The sequence below is a fragment of the Camelus ferus genome, chromosome 21 (assembly GCF_009834535.1).
Source record: "Camelus ferus isolate YT-003-E chromosome 21, BCGSAC_Cfer_1.0, whole genome shotgun sequence".
Lineage (NCBI taxonomy): Eukaryota > Metazoa > Chordata > Mammalia > Artiodactyla > Camelidae > Camelus > Camelus ferus.
In genome coordinates this window covers 20,204,732-20,219,046 of record NC_045716.1, presented here as the reverse complement: position 1 = coordinate 20,219,046, position 14,315 = coordinate 20,204,732, and the positions used below count along the sequence as shown (strand labels likewise).

General features: G+C 40.9%; 1 protein-coding gene across 1 annotated transcript in view; it reads right to left on the bottom strand.

Annotated features, from left to right (window-relative positions):
* The window catches only part of LOC102518689 (CD5 antigen-like), a 29,363-nt gene extending 16,311 nt beyond the window's left edge, over positions 1-13,052 (bottom strand). The window contains 5 exon segments of the mRNA XM_032463965.1: positions 6,359-6,676; positions 7,764-8,067; positions 8,070-8,089; positions 8,947-8,973; positions 12,898-13,052. Coding sequence (XP_032319856.1) covers positions 6,359-6,676; positions 7,764-8,067; positions 8,070-8,089; positions 8,947-8,973; positions 12,898-12,925 — 697 coding nt within the window. The 5' untranslated portion in view covers positions 12,926-13,052.
* Between the last annotated feature and the right edge of the window lie 1,263 nt (positions 13,053-14,315).

Genomic DNA, 14,315 nt, shown 5'->3' with positions numbered 1-14,315 from the left:
TGTAGAGCAGATCAGCACACTAGATTAAGCTGAAGAAAGGATCAACAAACTTAGAACAGAAGACAGTGGAATTCATTGTATCAAGGAAGAAATCAAGAAAGGAAAAGGAAAAAAGAAGTTTTTAAAAAGAGTGAAGATAATTTGAGGAGCTGATGGGACACTAACAAGTGGAATCATTATACACATTATAGAAGATTAGAAGAAGTGAGAGAAAAAGGAGTAGAAAGCTTATTCAGAGAAATAACAGCTGAAATTATTCTAATCTGGAGAAATAGACACCCAGATCCAGGAAGCAAAAAGAATACCAAAAAAGATTAACTCAAGGAGACCCACACTGAGACACATTTTAATTAAATTGTCAAAAGTTAAGAGACAAGACAGAATCTCAAAAGCAGCAAGAGAAAAGAGACTTGTTCTTCACAAGGAAGCCCCCATACGGCTATCAATTGAAAGAAAAAGCTGCCAACCAAGAATATTTTACCTGGTACACTTACCCATCAGAATTGAAGGAGAGAGGAAAAGTTTCCTAGACAAACAAAAGGTGAAGGGATTCATGACTCAACCAGCCTTACAGGAAAGGTTAAAGAGAGTGCTTCAAGCTGAAATAAAAGGAAGCTAATCTGTAACAGGAAAACATATGAAAGTATAAAAGTCACTGGTAAGGTAATTATATATTTAAACTCAGAATATTCTAATATTGTAAGACTGGTAGGTTATCGCTTGTATCTCTAGTATAAAGGCTAAAAGACAAAAGTACTAAAATAATTGTATCTACAATAATTTATTAATGAATACTCAATGTTAAAATATGTAAAAAATCAAAAACATAAAATGTGGAGGGGAGTGTAAAAGCATAGAGCTTCTGTGTGAGTTTGAAGTCAGATTGTTATTAGCTTAAAATACACTCTTATAACTCCGTTTTATGTAACCCTCATGATAACTATAAAACAAAAACATGTAGTAGATATATAAAAGATAAAAAGGAAGGAGTCAAATCACACAAATACAGAAAATCATCGAATCAAGAAGAAGCACAGACTCATAGACATAGAATACAAACTTGTGGTTGCCAAGGGGGTGGGGGGTGGGAAGGGATAGACTGGGATTTCAAAATTGTAGAATAGACTACACTGTATAGCACAGGGAAATATACACAAAATGTTATGATAACTCACAGAGAAAAAAATGTGACAATGAGTGTGTATATGTCCATGAATAACTGAAAAATTGTGCTGAACACTGGAATTTGACACAACATTGTAAAATGATTATAAATCAATAAAAAATGTTAAAAAAAAAACTGTAGAATAGATAAACAAGATTATACTGTATAGCACAGGGAAATATATACAGGATCTTATGGTAGCTCACAGAGAAAACAATGTGACAATGAATATATATATGTTCATGTATAACTGAAAAATTGTGCTGAACACTGGAAGTTGACACAACATTGTAAAATGATTATAAATCAATAAAAAGTGTTTTAAAAAATAAAACAGAGTTAATTTATACCAGAAATAAAATGGTGTGTGGGCCAAGTCTCACATTTCCTGATAAGTATGGAATATTAGATACCCAGAAGTTTTGAGGAAGCCAACCCGTTGTCAGAAAGTCATTTGGTGAGGTTTGAAACAATGTAGCGGATTTTTTATAAATACTATTTATCTTTCTTTGTTTTATTTTACTTTTTATTGAAGTATAGTCAGGTTACAATGTTTATGTTTGTTTTAGTCAGACTAAACTAACTACTGCAAAAACCACCCCAACATCTCAGTGGCTTAACAGAAATAATGTTTATTTCTTAATCATGACACAATCAGCAGAGTGTGAGTGACAGACCCCGGCCCCACACAATCATTCAGAGTTCCAGGCTCCTTCTGTCTTCTGAGTATGCCCTCCCCTAGGTCCTTGGGGTCTTCACAAGCCTGAAGATAGGGAGAGAAGGAGCACGGAGGAGGCAAGCTATTGTTATCTGCCTTGATGGGAAGGTGTCATAAATCACTGCTATTGTAATAACTGGACACATGGTCCCACCTAGATAAAAGACCTGGGAGCCCTGGTTGCTGGAGAAGCCTGGTAGCCACCAGGCAGCAAGTCCAAATGGGGACTGACTGTTGCCAATTTGCAGCTACCACCTCAGGGTGAATTTCCGGGGTGGCCTCCCTCCTTACTGGAGAATACGTAGGTACTTGGTGTTAGGCTCCAGCTCCACAGACCTGGAGGGTCATTGCTGCCCAGGACCCCTGGACGAATGTGCAGTGAGCCTGCACGTGCCAGGTAGTTCTGCAGAACAGGGCAAGCTCAGGAGATGCTGGTTACAGGACAGGTCCTTGGGGGATAAGTTGTGTGCCAACTGGCAACACCTAAAATACCCAATGGGTAATATTCTCTTTGACTGCAGAGCTCCAGTTTACTGCACTGCCCTGCTAGGGTGGGGCCCGGAGGACTGGCTGGTGTATCTTCTAATAAGACAAAGGATAGACCAGGAAGAAGAGGCAGGCATGAATATCTGTGAGCACTGTCAGTAGTTGTCACTCTGCTAATTTCTTCAGGCTCTGATACGCTATTTTGTCCCTGTCCACTTTGGAAATCAAGATAAACAACCATATTCTTGGGCCAGAGAACACTTTTCTCCTGGACAGTGCTAACACGCTAGTGTCAACTTTGTCTTTCAGCCTCTCAATTTCCTCTCTTTAAAGGATACATTCTTATCAGAACTTTAACACTATTAAACTTCTGCCATGTCTTGCTTTCTGCATTGGAAGGTGTTACTTTTGTCTAATTGGTTCTTTGGGGTCTTTTAAAGGTGGACTTTTACAAAAGAAATTTTTGAGCAGAAATTGAGGGGAAGTCAGAATTCCCCTTGTGAAATTCCAACCCGCTTTGATTCAGGATTAAAGAGCTTTTCAATGACTCGATCAAGGCAGTTTAGTTGGCCTCTAGATTCTAGATACTCTGCAGTGGAGGGAACATGATACTAGTCTGCAGGGAAAATCAGGAAGAGACAACCTGATCAGATAAAGGCAAAATCTCTTTGAGGAGACAGGGTAGATCCCCAAACATCTGTTAAAGGTGTTTTCTTCTCTTCTATGAAGTTAAGTTTCTCTACCCATTTTCCCATGTTAGGAAATAGGGAGAGAGTTCTGCATCGAGAGGAGAGAGCTATATTCCACATATGATTGCAGGTTCTTTTCTACCTAATCCTGCCTCAAAGGCTGTCCCTGGAAAGCTGACAACCCTTGCTTCCCCTTAGGTAGAAAGAGTTTATCACACAGAGAGGCAACTGTTGAGACTTCAAGATGTACTTTATTAGAAAGCATAAATGAAGGCTTGTTGCAGCCACTCAACTTGGTCTGAATCTAAAGCTGTCCATTTTTAGGATTAAGTCATGATTCTCAGCTCAGTGCTGCTCTGTCTTGCCTCAGACTTGCAGACTTCAAAGTCTGAGTTGATAAAATTAAAATGATATCATCTGATTTGCATGAGACACAACTCTGGACCTCCCCAAACTCTTTTTGCATCCCTTCCTTCCCCTTCTCCCAGTGGTAGCTCTATGCCAATATATTTTTCCTAAGATAATTCATTTGTGAGATTCTTCTTGTTAAATGCACAGCACATTAGCAAGTTGTATGCGGATGGTCAACGAAGGTATTTTACCATGGGCATTCAGGGGATGTGAAATCTTTTCTCAAGTGTCATGAAAATCTCTAGGATCACAAATCCTGCTCTGCTCTTGAAAAATGATCTACTGTCATCAATAACTAAGAAAATAGTGAGGTGTTAATTGTTGTGAACACCTGAAGCTTGAGAAAAAGAGTTCAAAAAGACTCTAAGGTTTCCTCCCATTTCCATAGATAATTGTTTACCCATATTTCCTTTCCAATATTCCTTTTGTTGTCCCGTTCCTTTCATGTTCCTTACAGACATAGATCTTGTCTTAGAAATGGACTGTCATGGTTAAAGGAACAGGCTTGGGGATCCCAGGCTGACTGAGAAGAAGCAGGAGAGGAGAGAACCAATGTCAAAGGGTCAGCAGTGAGGAGAGGGTGACTGGGAGTGCATCTTCTCCAGCAAGAAACACTTCAACAACTCATATCTCCAGGCAGCGATGGGGCTACTTGGCTCTGAGAGCCAGGTGTGGCAGAGTGTTCAGACTCCTGTTGAGGGGCTGAGGGAGCAGCAGGTAAAGCCTGCAGGCCCAGTGCTCATGCTGGGCCAGTCAGGGCCCCATGAGAAAGTAAAGGTCACTCTGGATCCTGCAGGTCAAGCACCAAGAAGGTCAGGATTATGTTCTGTAAAGAGAAGAAGAATGCACAGTTAGGATGTAGACATACCAAGAGGGGATTATTTCTTTCAGTCACAAAGAGGCCAAGAAAAATGGGGTCCCAGAATAGGAAAGGAGACCCTCCTAGAGCTTCATCACACACACGTCTCACACTGACGTGAACCAAGTCGGAATCCGGTGCAGTGTCCCAGGGACTCATTCAACCAGCTCCCATGTGAGTCACAGGCAGCGTTCACATATTAACGCTTCTTACCCTCACACGATCACAGAGCTCTTCAAGAGAAATGGGATAAGTGTCTCCCTTTGTACAGATGAAAATACTGAGTTTCTGAGCAGTGAAGTGACTAAGATTACATGGCCTCAGAATAGCAGCAGCAGGATTCAAAGCCTAGTCTTCTGTCACTAAATCTCTCCTCTTCTGGGCACTAACTGCTTGACATCTCTGGTCAACGGTCAGCTCTTCCCTGGTTCCATAGCTGAGTGTTTAACCAAGCAGCCGTGCACACCAGCTTCCCAGCCTGATTATAAAGCTGGGCTTCAGAGTGTGACTCTGTTGAGTTAGCCACCTAGGGGTCACACTTGCATTTCCTGCCTCATGCTGGGACAGGGTTTCTTCATTCACTCCCCTGAAGAGATCTGCAGTGCAGGGCTGGTACTCTGGCCTCTCTGGAAAGACACTCTCATAGGCATTCCCAAATAGCCCCCTACCCTAGCTCCATTCCCACAGATGAACTTACATTCTGGGGAGTGACAATCGGTAGAATGAGGTGGGACCATGTTCTGCAGTTTAAACTTAGAGTTTGAAGGTTGCAGTCATCTAACAGAACTAATTCCGAGTTAAGAGTCAAGCCTTGTCATTTTAGTTCTGCTGCATCATTCAAAAGCATTTTTTTTGTAATTTTGGAAAGTCACCTCTGTTCTCTGACTTTCACTTTCTTCATGTTTAATCTAAGGATGTTAATCCAATAGTCTTCAAAACCCCTCTTGTTCTCACATTCAATAATATATGGTATGGGTTTTCCTTATTATTATTGTTCTATTCATTACTAGAATGTCTCAGTTACATCCCCTGAAATGCACATAGAGTAGGTGACTACCATGGGCAGCTGTGTGGCACTGGGAGAACAGCCCTTGTTCCCAGCGTTCACCCCCACCGGCCCCTCTCCACCTCCCTCGCTGCCAGTCCTCACGAATCCCGTCTGCAGGGCTTACCTAAGCAGTCCACAGCCACATCTTCCCGGTGGTTGCAGTTGTGATGCCCCCAGAACCTGTGTCGGCACTGCTCCAGGGACTGCTCCTGCCCTGAGCAGTAAACATCATCCAGCCAGATGCGGCCATTCCCAAAGCCGAACCTTCTCCGGTCTTTGGCAGATACAAAGACAGGCTCCCCGCAGCCCAGTTGCTTGCAGACCACCTGTTCCTCCTTTTCTCCCCAGCCATCGTCACAGACCGTGCCCCATTCACCCTTGTGCAGCACCTCCAGTCGCCCAGAGCACTTGCTTTCTCCTCCTACCAGCCTCAATTGAAAGGGATCTGTAAGGTGGAAGAGGAAGTCAGGGGGTGGAGAAAGGCATAGAAAGAAGAATGTATAGGATCATCTGCATCCTCGTTCAAATCCCATCAGCACTTTTGGAACTCTACCTGGGCTTCTATGATTATAGCACCTTCTCTAGGTCCCAATCCACGTGGCCCAGGTCCGTCTCCTGAACTAGGATCTTTTCACTTTCTCATCTATTTTATAAAAATCTATTATTTATAAATGACTTTCTAGTAGTTTGTAAAAATGGAAGAATTCAGCAAGTGCATGAATGGTGTGTCCTGTCCCTATTATATAGGATTCAATATAATAACAGTTCATATTAATATAGTGCTTAATATTTAAAGCATTTTCACATACAAAAGCAAGTATCGTTATCTCCATTTTAAAAACAAAAGAATTGATGATCAATAATTAAATAACTTTGCCACGGTTATTTGATGCATGAGTAATTCTCTATAAACATTGGTTGAATGGAATTCCATTTAATCAAATTAGTGAATGAACCTAGTCTCTGGACTTAGAGGCATTACCTTCACATTCGACCCACGTGTCCTCGTCATGGGTGCAGTTATTCTTCCCCCAAAGTCCAGAAGGGCAATCCTGAAGGTCTGCTTCCTTTCCCGAGCATGATACCTCACTCAGCCAGATGGGCCCTTGGCCCTGGGTAGACTTGCTGCAGCATCTCTGGGTCAGTATGGCCCTCCCACACCCCAGCTGCCGACACACCACCTTTGCAGCTGAGAGATTCCAGCCTGCTTTGCATACGGTGCCCCACTGCCCTTTGTGCTTCACTTCCACTCGTCCCTTGCAGCGCCCAGGCCCGCCAACCAGCTGCACAGTCTCTGGAACTGTGGGAAAAGAAAGATGAAGCATCTGCTCCCTGCAAGAACACAGTCTTCCCAGAAAAGGAGACCCAACGCACACATGTCTCAGTTCTCGGTGTTTATACAGTGTATACAAGAGTGCTTAGCAATGTCTTTTAGATGCTTGCTGAAGGAATGGATAACTGAATCGATGAAGTAAGTGTTATTCTTCAGATCCAAGCTGAATCATTAATTATTCCTGTAGTGTTTTTATTTTTTCAAATTATTTTCATATTCAAATCCTCATTTATTCATCATAAGAATCAGATCGAGGCACTGTATAGATCTTTTTAAAAGTACAATAATAACATACACAATGTGTCCAACACCAAGAACTTTTTGGTTAACTTTTAGCATTATCATCCAAGTATCCCAGATTACTCCTCTTGACCCTCAATCTCTCTAAAAAATAGGAATGAGACCTCAGCATCAGGGCACAAATTTTTAGTGATTGTTTCTTTGGGATGACAAAGAGGACATGGACTAGTCCCTCAGCCAAATCATAGTGTAATGGATGAGGAAACATCACAGAGAGAGAAATCATAATACATGGAAAGCAAGCATGTGAAGGGAGTAAAGGAATACAACAACAATAAGAGATATATATGTACAGTTGTTGAGTGTTGGTTTCCTCTGAGCATCTCCTGTCTACCTAGCTAGATAGTGGACTCCTTGAGAACTGGAAAAGCATGCATTATAATCTGCAATCTTATTTCTTCCCTATAATTGCACCCGGTGCTCTAGATACAACATATACAGATACACTATTCAACAAATATTTAGTGGTTGTTGGATCTGTGCATGTGTGTGTTTGTGTGTGTGTGTGTGTAAGAGAAACAGGTTCTCATATAGATTGAAACTAAGAGAAAATCATTAGCTCAACCAAGAAGGAATAACACATCTAGGTGAAGATAATGTTTGTCTCCAGGGCCCAAATTGAGAAAGTGTGAGATGTGAAGGACGAGGAGCCAAACAGCCATTGTGTGAAATTTCATGGTGGAGAATAAAGACAAGAGTGGGCATGTGGGGTACAGGTAGGTGGCAGATAGTTCTTGAGCACTGCCATACTCACATTCACACTTCGCTCCTGCATCCTCATTGTGGGAGCAACTATAAACGTCTTCATCTTGTTCACATTGAATTAGATTTTCTTCCACCCCAGTGCATTTGACGTCTTGGATAAGGACTTTTTGGTCTTCATCTGCCAATGGCTTATATATAACACCACTGGGTGTCCACATGGCTGCTCCACAGCCCAGTTCCCGACACACCACAGCCACATCATCCATGTCCCAGCCGTCATCACATACGGTGCCCCATTCGCCATTCCGTTGCACTTCCACTCGCCCTTCACAGCGATGTGGACCTCCCACCAGTTGCGTACTTGGGATGAAGATTCTGCAAAGATATGAGTTATTGGCTGGAGATCTGGGAGGAGCCTGGAGAGTACTCAGTACACAGTCTTCTTAGAACTCTTCCAACGCTTGCAGGGTATGGAAAATTGAGGAATGAGAGAGAAGAGGTCAAAAGGGAAGAGGAAGAAGAGGAGCTTCAGGACCCCATCTCTGAGTTTTGTTTCTCTTACCTTCTTAATAGTATGTTACTACCATGGAGGAGGGCAGTTGATTGATAGAGCTCTTTTATACCCGGAGGGGCCACATTTAGACTGGTGGCCTGTGGTTTATAGGACTATAATCAGTGTAACGTATGGCAACATGGGCCACATGTAATAAGCCAGTTGCCTGCATGATTGGAATCTGACTTCAGAGGATCAGATTTTCCACTGTCTACCTTGTCTCAACCCTGCGCAAACTCCCTTAGAACTTGGTATCAACCCCAGAAGAAGCGGTTGAGTGAGAAATCTCTGACCTGGCTTATTTTAAACTTTATTGGGAAGTTTTGTTTGCTTTGTTCATTTGCTTTTGTTTCTCTCCTTTTTTCCATAATTTCTTGGGGGAAGCAATGTGACGAATGGAGGTTAGAGCTAGAAATTAAAATAAAACTATTAAAAAACTAAGAAAAAAAATTTCAGTTTTTGCACATCAAAGTTTAAGGTATATATATCTGAGTACAAATATAATTCAAGTAGAGTTGGAAGTGGAAATATAGTCACAGAAGACCGAGTGGGTGGGCTGAGAAAACAGAAAGAATTCTACTGGGTATGTTTCGAACCAGAGCCTCCCTGACTTTGAAGCTTCAAAATTTTCACTCTCCAGAGCTTAAAGGCCTCCTTCTTAAGACTCAAAAAATCTTACCTAAAATATCAGGTCCAGTGAAAAAGGCTGAGGAAAAAAGAAGGAATTAAGTGAGATCATGCAGTCAATTTCCAAGGCTTTGTTCAGAAACACAAAAAGAAAGCCTTTGCCAAACTTTGTGTGACAGAGTGGTAAATACATAGCTTCCAAAGTCATCCCTGTTGGGACCTTATCATCCTGGAATGGCCAGCCCCGAAGGATGTACACTGGCTATGAACCACAAAGACCACAGCTAACTGACCCATCATGATCTCTTTACATCTGATGTTGGCTCTACCCAGGTGTGGATAGATCTGGTTTTCTATTCTCATCAATTAGATTGATTGATGATTACCACTAAAGTGTGGTAATACAACCTCTGGGCTCAACAGGAAAGTGTGCTGGAGACCACTGTCAAGACACACTCGTTGCAGAAGGTAAAGATGTCATGGGGGCAGCTCAAAGGACACAGGAATATCAGCAGGATTTGTCTGTGTTCACTGACACTGTATTTAGACCAGAGTTAGCCAACTTTTCCTGTAAAGGGCCAGATGCTTCAGGCTTTCTGGGCCATATTGTCTCTGTTAATAACAACTCAATTCTCTCAATTGTGGTTCGAGAGCAGCCATATAGAGTAAATGAGTGAGGATGGCCATGTTCCAATGAACCTTTATTTATGGACAATGAAGTTTATTTATGTGTCACCAAATATTATTTTTCTCTTGATTTTTTTCCCCACCATTTAAAAGTGTAAAATCCATTCTTTGTTTGCAGGCTGTAGTGTGCCAAACCCTGATCAATAGGTCAGAAGGCACTTTTACATTTACTTCTAAACTTCCAGGTTTGAGCACCAGCACATCTTTGAAACATCAGAGTTTCTTCCTACAGGATCTCTGTGTAATTGGACTCTTCTATCCATTAGGATACCCTCTAATGCTGTCAGTGAGAGTCCTCAGCTCTGTGACTGTCAATGGTCCTTGAGACCTAGGCATTTTGAATTGCAGAACCCATCATCCCCCTCACCAACACCCCATCTTATAGGACCTTTCTGAAGGAGCTAATATCTCTGGACTTCCAACCTAGAGCTTTTGAGGCACATCCAAGTATTTCAGTGGCCTGTCCTGGAATATTGTCTGCATTTGATTTCCAAGTAATTTCTTATTAACCCCAAGCCCTTAATCTTTAGGATATGTCCACTCCCAGACTCAGTAAGACCTTGTCTGCAATTGGCCAAAACTCAACTTTATTTTATACAACACACCCCACATGTTTAGTGAAGAGTACAAAACATATGTCCATGCAAAGGAAACTGAATGTGATGAGCCTGATATGCAGGTGTGAAAGTGATAGAGCCCAAAAGTGACTTGAAAGCTCTGTAGCAGAGTAGGTAACTATGAGTATCCCAGATCCAAAGGCAATTCAATAGTATGTTCATGATGGGTGATACTACCTGCTAGGTGACATAGGGGATGCACAGAAGCTTAATGATGTGAGTAGTTTCCTGCATAAAACACACAAGTGCTGAATGGAGAGGCCAGTATGGGCTTCAGTGATGCACTGGATCATTGAGACAATAAAAATGGATGTGACTTCATTCAAAAATCCACAAATGACAAATGTTAGAGGCTGTGGAGAAAAGGGAACCCTCCTACACTGCTGCTGGGAATGCAGTTTGGTGTGGCCACTGTGGAAAACAGTATGGAGATTCCTCAAAAGACTAGGAATAGACTTACCGTATGACCCAGGAATCCCACTCCTGGGCATATATCCAGAAGGGACCCTACTTCAAAATGACACCTGCACCCCAATGTTCATAGCAGCACTATTTACAATAGCCAAGACATGGAAACAGCCTAAATGTCCATCAACATGATGACTGGATAAAGAAGGTGTGGTATATTTATACAATGGAATACTACTCAGCCAGAAAAACTGACCACATAACATCATTTGCAGCAACATGGATGTCCATGGAGAATGTCATTCTAAGTGAAGTAAGCCAGAAAGAGAAAGAAAAATACCATATGAGATCACTCATATGTGGAATCTAAAAAACAACAAAAAACAAAAACAAACAAACAAAATATAAATACAAAACAGAAACAGACTCATAGACATAGAATACAAACATGCGGTTGCCAAGGGGGTGGAGGGTGGGAAGGGATAGATGGGATTTCAAAATTGCAGAATAGATAAACAAGATTATACTGTATAGCACAGGGAAATATACACAAGATCTTATGGTAGCTCACAGAGAAAAAAATGTGACAATGAATATATATATGTTCATGTATAACTGAAAAATTATGCTCTGCACTGGAATTTGACAGAACATTGTAAAATGAGTATAAATCAATTTAAAAAAATGGATGTGACTGACTAGGGAAGGGATCTAGCAGTCACTGGTATCTTGTGAAAAGTCTCCTAACAAACCTGTGAAAAACATTATCTGTATTTCATAGATGAGAATGAGATTTCAGAAAGGTGTGGTAACTTAAAAATTCAGACAGCTAAGAAATCAAAGAACAAGGATTGAAACTCAGATCTCTGGGATTCCAAAATCCCCATTTACTCTTCATTAATCTGAACAATAACAAACTGGGGAAACGAGGGAAACATTATATGAAACACCTTTGAGAGGAAACTGCACAATTTGATCAATGAAAGGTATTTGTCCTGCAGTTCTACTTCTTTTTCTTGCTGTACCTGTGGCAACCCATGGTCTATTTATTTGTCTTTTTATAAACAGTGCATTTAGGAAAATTTATGTGAAAAGAGAATGGGATAAATTATTATGAATGTGTCACTGCAAATATAGGGACATAGAAAATTATCTGGTAATCAAGGTGGATTATAAATTGGGTATGGATTAAGTGGCTTTGGGGATTTAGAACAATTGCCAGATATAGACAAAGGAAAAGAGCAGGCAGGAGCTTCTCCTTTAAAAATACCTAGATCTAAAATGGGCAAAAGATCTAAACAAGCAATTCTCCAAGGAAGAAATACAAATGATCAATAGGCACATTAAAAAATGCTCTATATCACTAATAATCAGAGAAATGCAAATCAAAACTACAATGAGGTATCAGCTCACACCAGTCAGAAAGGCCATGATTCAAAAGTCCACAGATGACAAAAGCTGTAGAGGCTGTGGAGAAAAGGGAACCCTCCAACACTGCTGCTGGGAATGCAGTTTGGTGCAGCCACTGTGGAAAACAGTATGGAGATTCCTCAAAAGACTAGGAATATCCAGAAGGGACCCTACTTCAAAATGACACCTGCACCCCAGTGTTCATAGCGGCACTATTTACAATAGCCAAGACATGGAAACAGCCTAAATGTCCATCAACAGGTGACTGGATAAAGAAGATGTGGTATATTTATACAATGGAATACTATCCAGCCATAAAAAGTAACAACATAATGCCATTTGCAGCAACATGGATGTTCCTGGAGAATGTCATTCTAAGTGAAGTAAGCCAGAAAGAGAAAGAAAAATACCATATGAGATCGCTCATATGAGGAATCTAAAAAAAATAAATAAATAAATACAAAACAGAAACAGACTCATAGACATAGAATATAAGCCCGTGGTTGCCAAGGGGGTGGGGGGTGGGAAGGGACAGACTGGGATCTCAAAATGTGGAATAGATAAACAAGATTATACTGTATAGCACAGGGAAATATATACAAGATCTTGTGGTAGCTCACAGCAAAAATAAAAGTGACAATGAATATATGTATGTTCATGTATAACTGAAAAATTATGCTCTACACTGGAATTTGACACAACATTGTACAATGACTATAACTTAATTAAAAAATGTTAAAAAAAAATTTGTCTGCAGAATCAAAAGTTTATAGAGAAAAAAAAAAAAACCTAGTCTGCACCAGATGGGCAGGGAGAGGATTCTTCTGATCAAAGGTCCAGAGTACTCTGAAGCCTAGACCAAAAGGAGCAGAAGTACTTACCAACGATCAAGAAAAACAGCCGAGCCATGACCAAGGTACCTAAGATGATGAGCTGAAATTGAAGGCTAGAAGGAGATGTCAGAACAGCAGTATTCAGCTTTGACTGCAAGTGTGCCAAGAGGAGGGAGGGAGGCAGGTCCTGTTCGCAGCAGAGGCTTTATCAGATGACCAGGAACCAATGGGCTCAGGGGAAGAACTGATAGAGCTGGACTTGCTGAAATCAGCATGTCCCCAGGGGAAGGCAGGTGGTGAGAACTGGCAGAAAGATGAAGAAAACAAACTGAAAAATCCCAAGCTGTTATGACTTGGTTCTGCTGTAATCCTAGCTCCATCCATACAGAGATGGAGCCTTTCGGTCTTTTCACTGTGCAAACAGAGGAAGCAACTCCCACAAGGAAAGGCAGGTACTGAGAATGGGGCCATTTCACATTAGAGGATCAGGCAATGCCTGAGCCCCATGTAGTTTCTGGGACAAAAGGCCAACTTAGTGCCTTCATTCCAGATGGAAATGACTAAAAAGTATAGAAGCCAGAGATCATAGAATAACTGCAGAGTTGCCCTTGGAGGCACCCTAATCCAGAGTCAGGACCATCGTTCAGAATCAAGATGTCACTCTCTGCAGCTAGAGCTGGCTTTATGTCCTTCAAACCAGCTTTTCCAGTGCTATATGGACCTGCTCTTCTGCTATGCTGGTTTATGCCCATCTTTGGAAGGTGAGTGGAAACAGATCCTTGTGGTAAAGGAATCAAGCCATTCTTAGGTCTAAGATACAAAGGACAGGGATTGAGTAGCAAGACCTTCAATATTCCCAGGTCCTCCTGCCTTGCTATTAAGTGCAGCTATACTTCAAGAACTATTTAACTCTGGACTCAATTATGTATGCTAATATCACTCCCGACTGTTTCAAGCTGGGAAATGTTTTCCTCTATAATAAAACATCTTTGCTTCTTTGTAACATTTGGATCACTTTGCACCATTTGGATCACTTTGCACAAAGTTTGGTTCATTATAGGCATTTTAAAAAAAATTTTTTTAAGGTTTTAAAGTCTTCTCTTTGAAAAGATGGTATCTTACAGTACGTACAAAAATACTCTGAAAAATGCACACGACTTCATTTACAAAACACTGAATCAATATATTAAAGAAGAATTACATGGTTATGGATTTAATAAATGGAGCATGCATTCATGAAACTTATAAAAATATTAAGAAATGCATTGAAAAAAGAAGTATAAGAAAAGACATCTCATATATTCAAATAAAAATCACAAAGGTCCTGAGCCAATTAATGGTTGGTTACAATGTCATTCAAAAATGCCTGTAGGTTTCAGTAAAATCCATTGCTTATTTCTGCATGCCTAATCCATGAAGAAACTGTTTGATGTGAGGTAAGTAATGGTCAGGAATTATTATGCCAA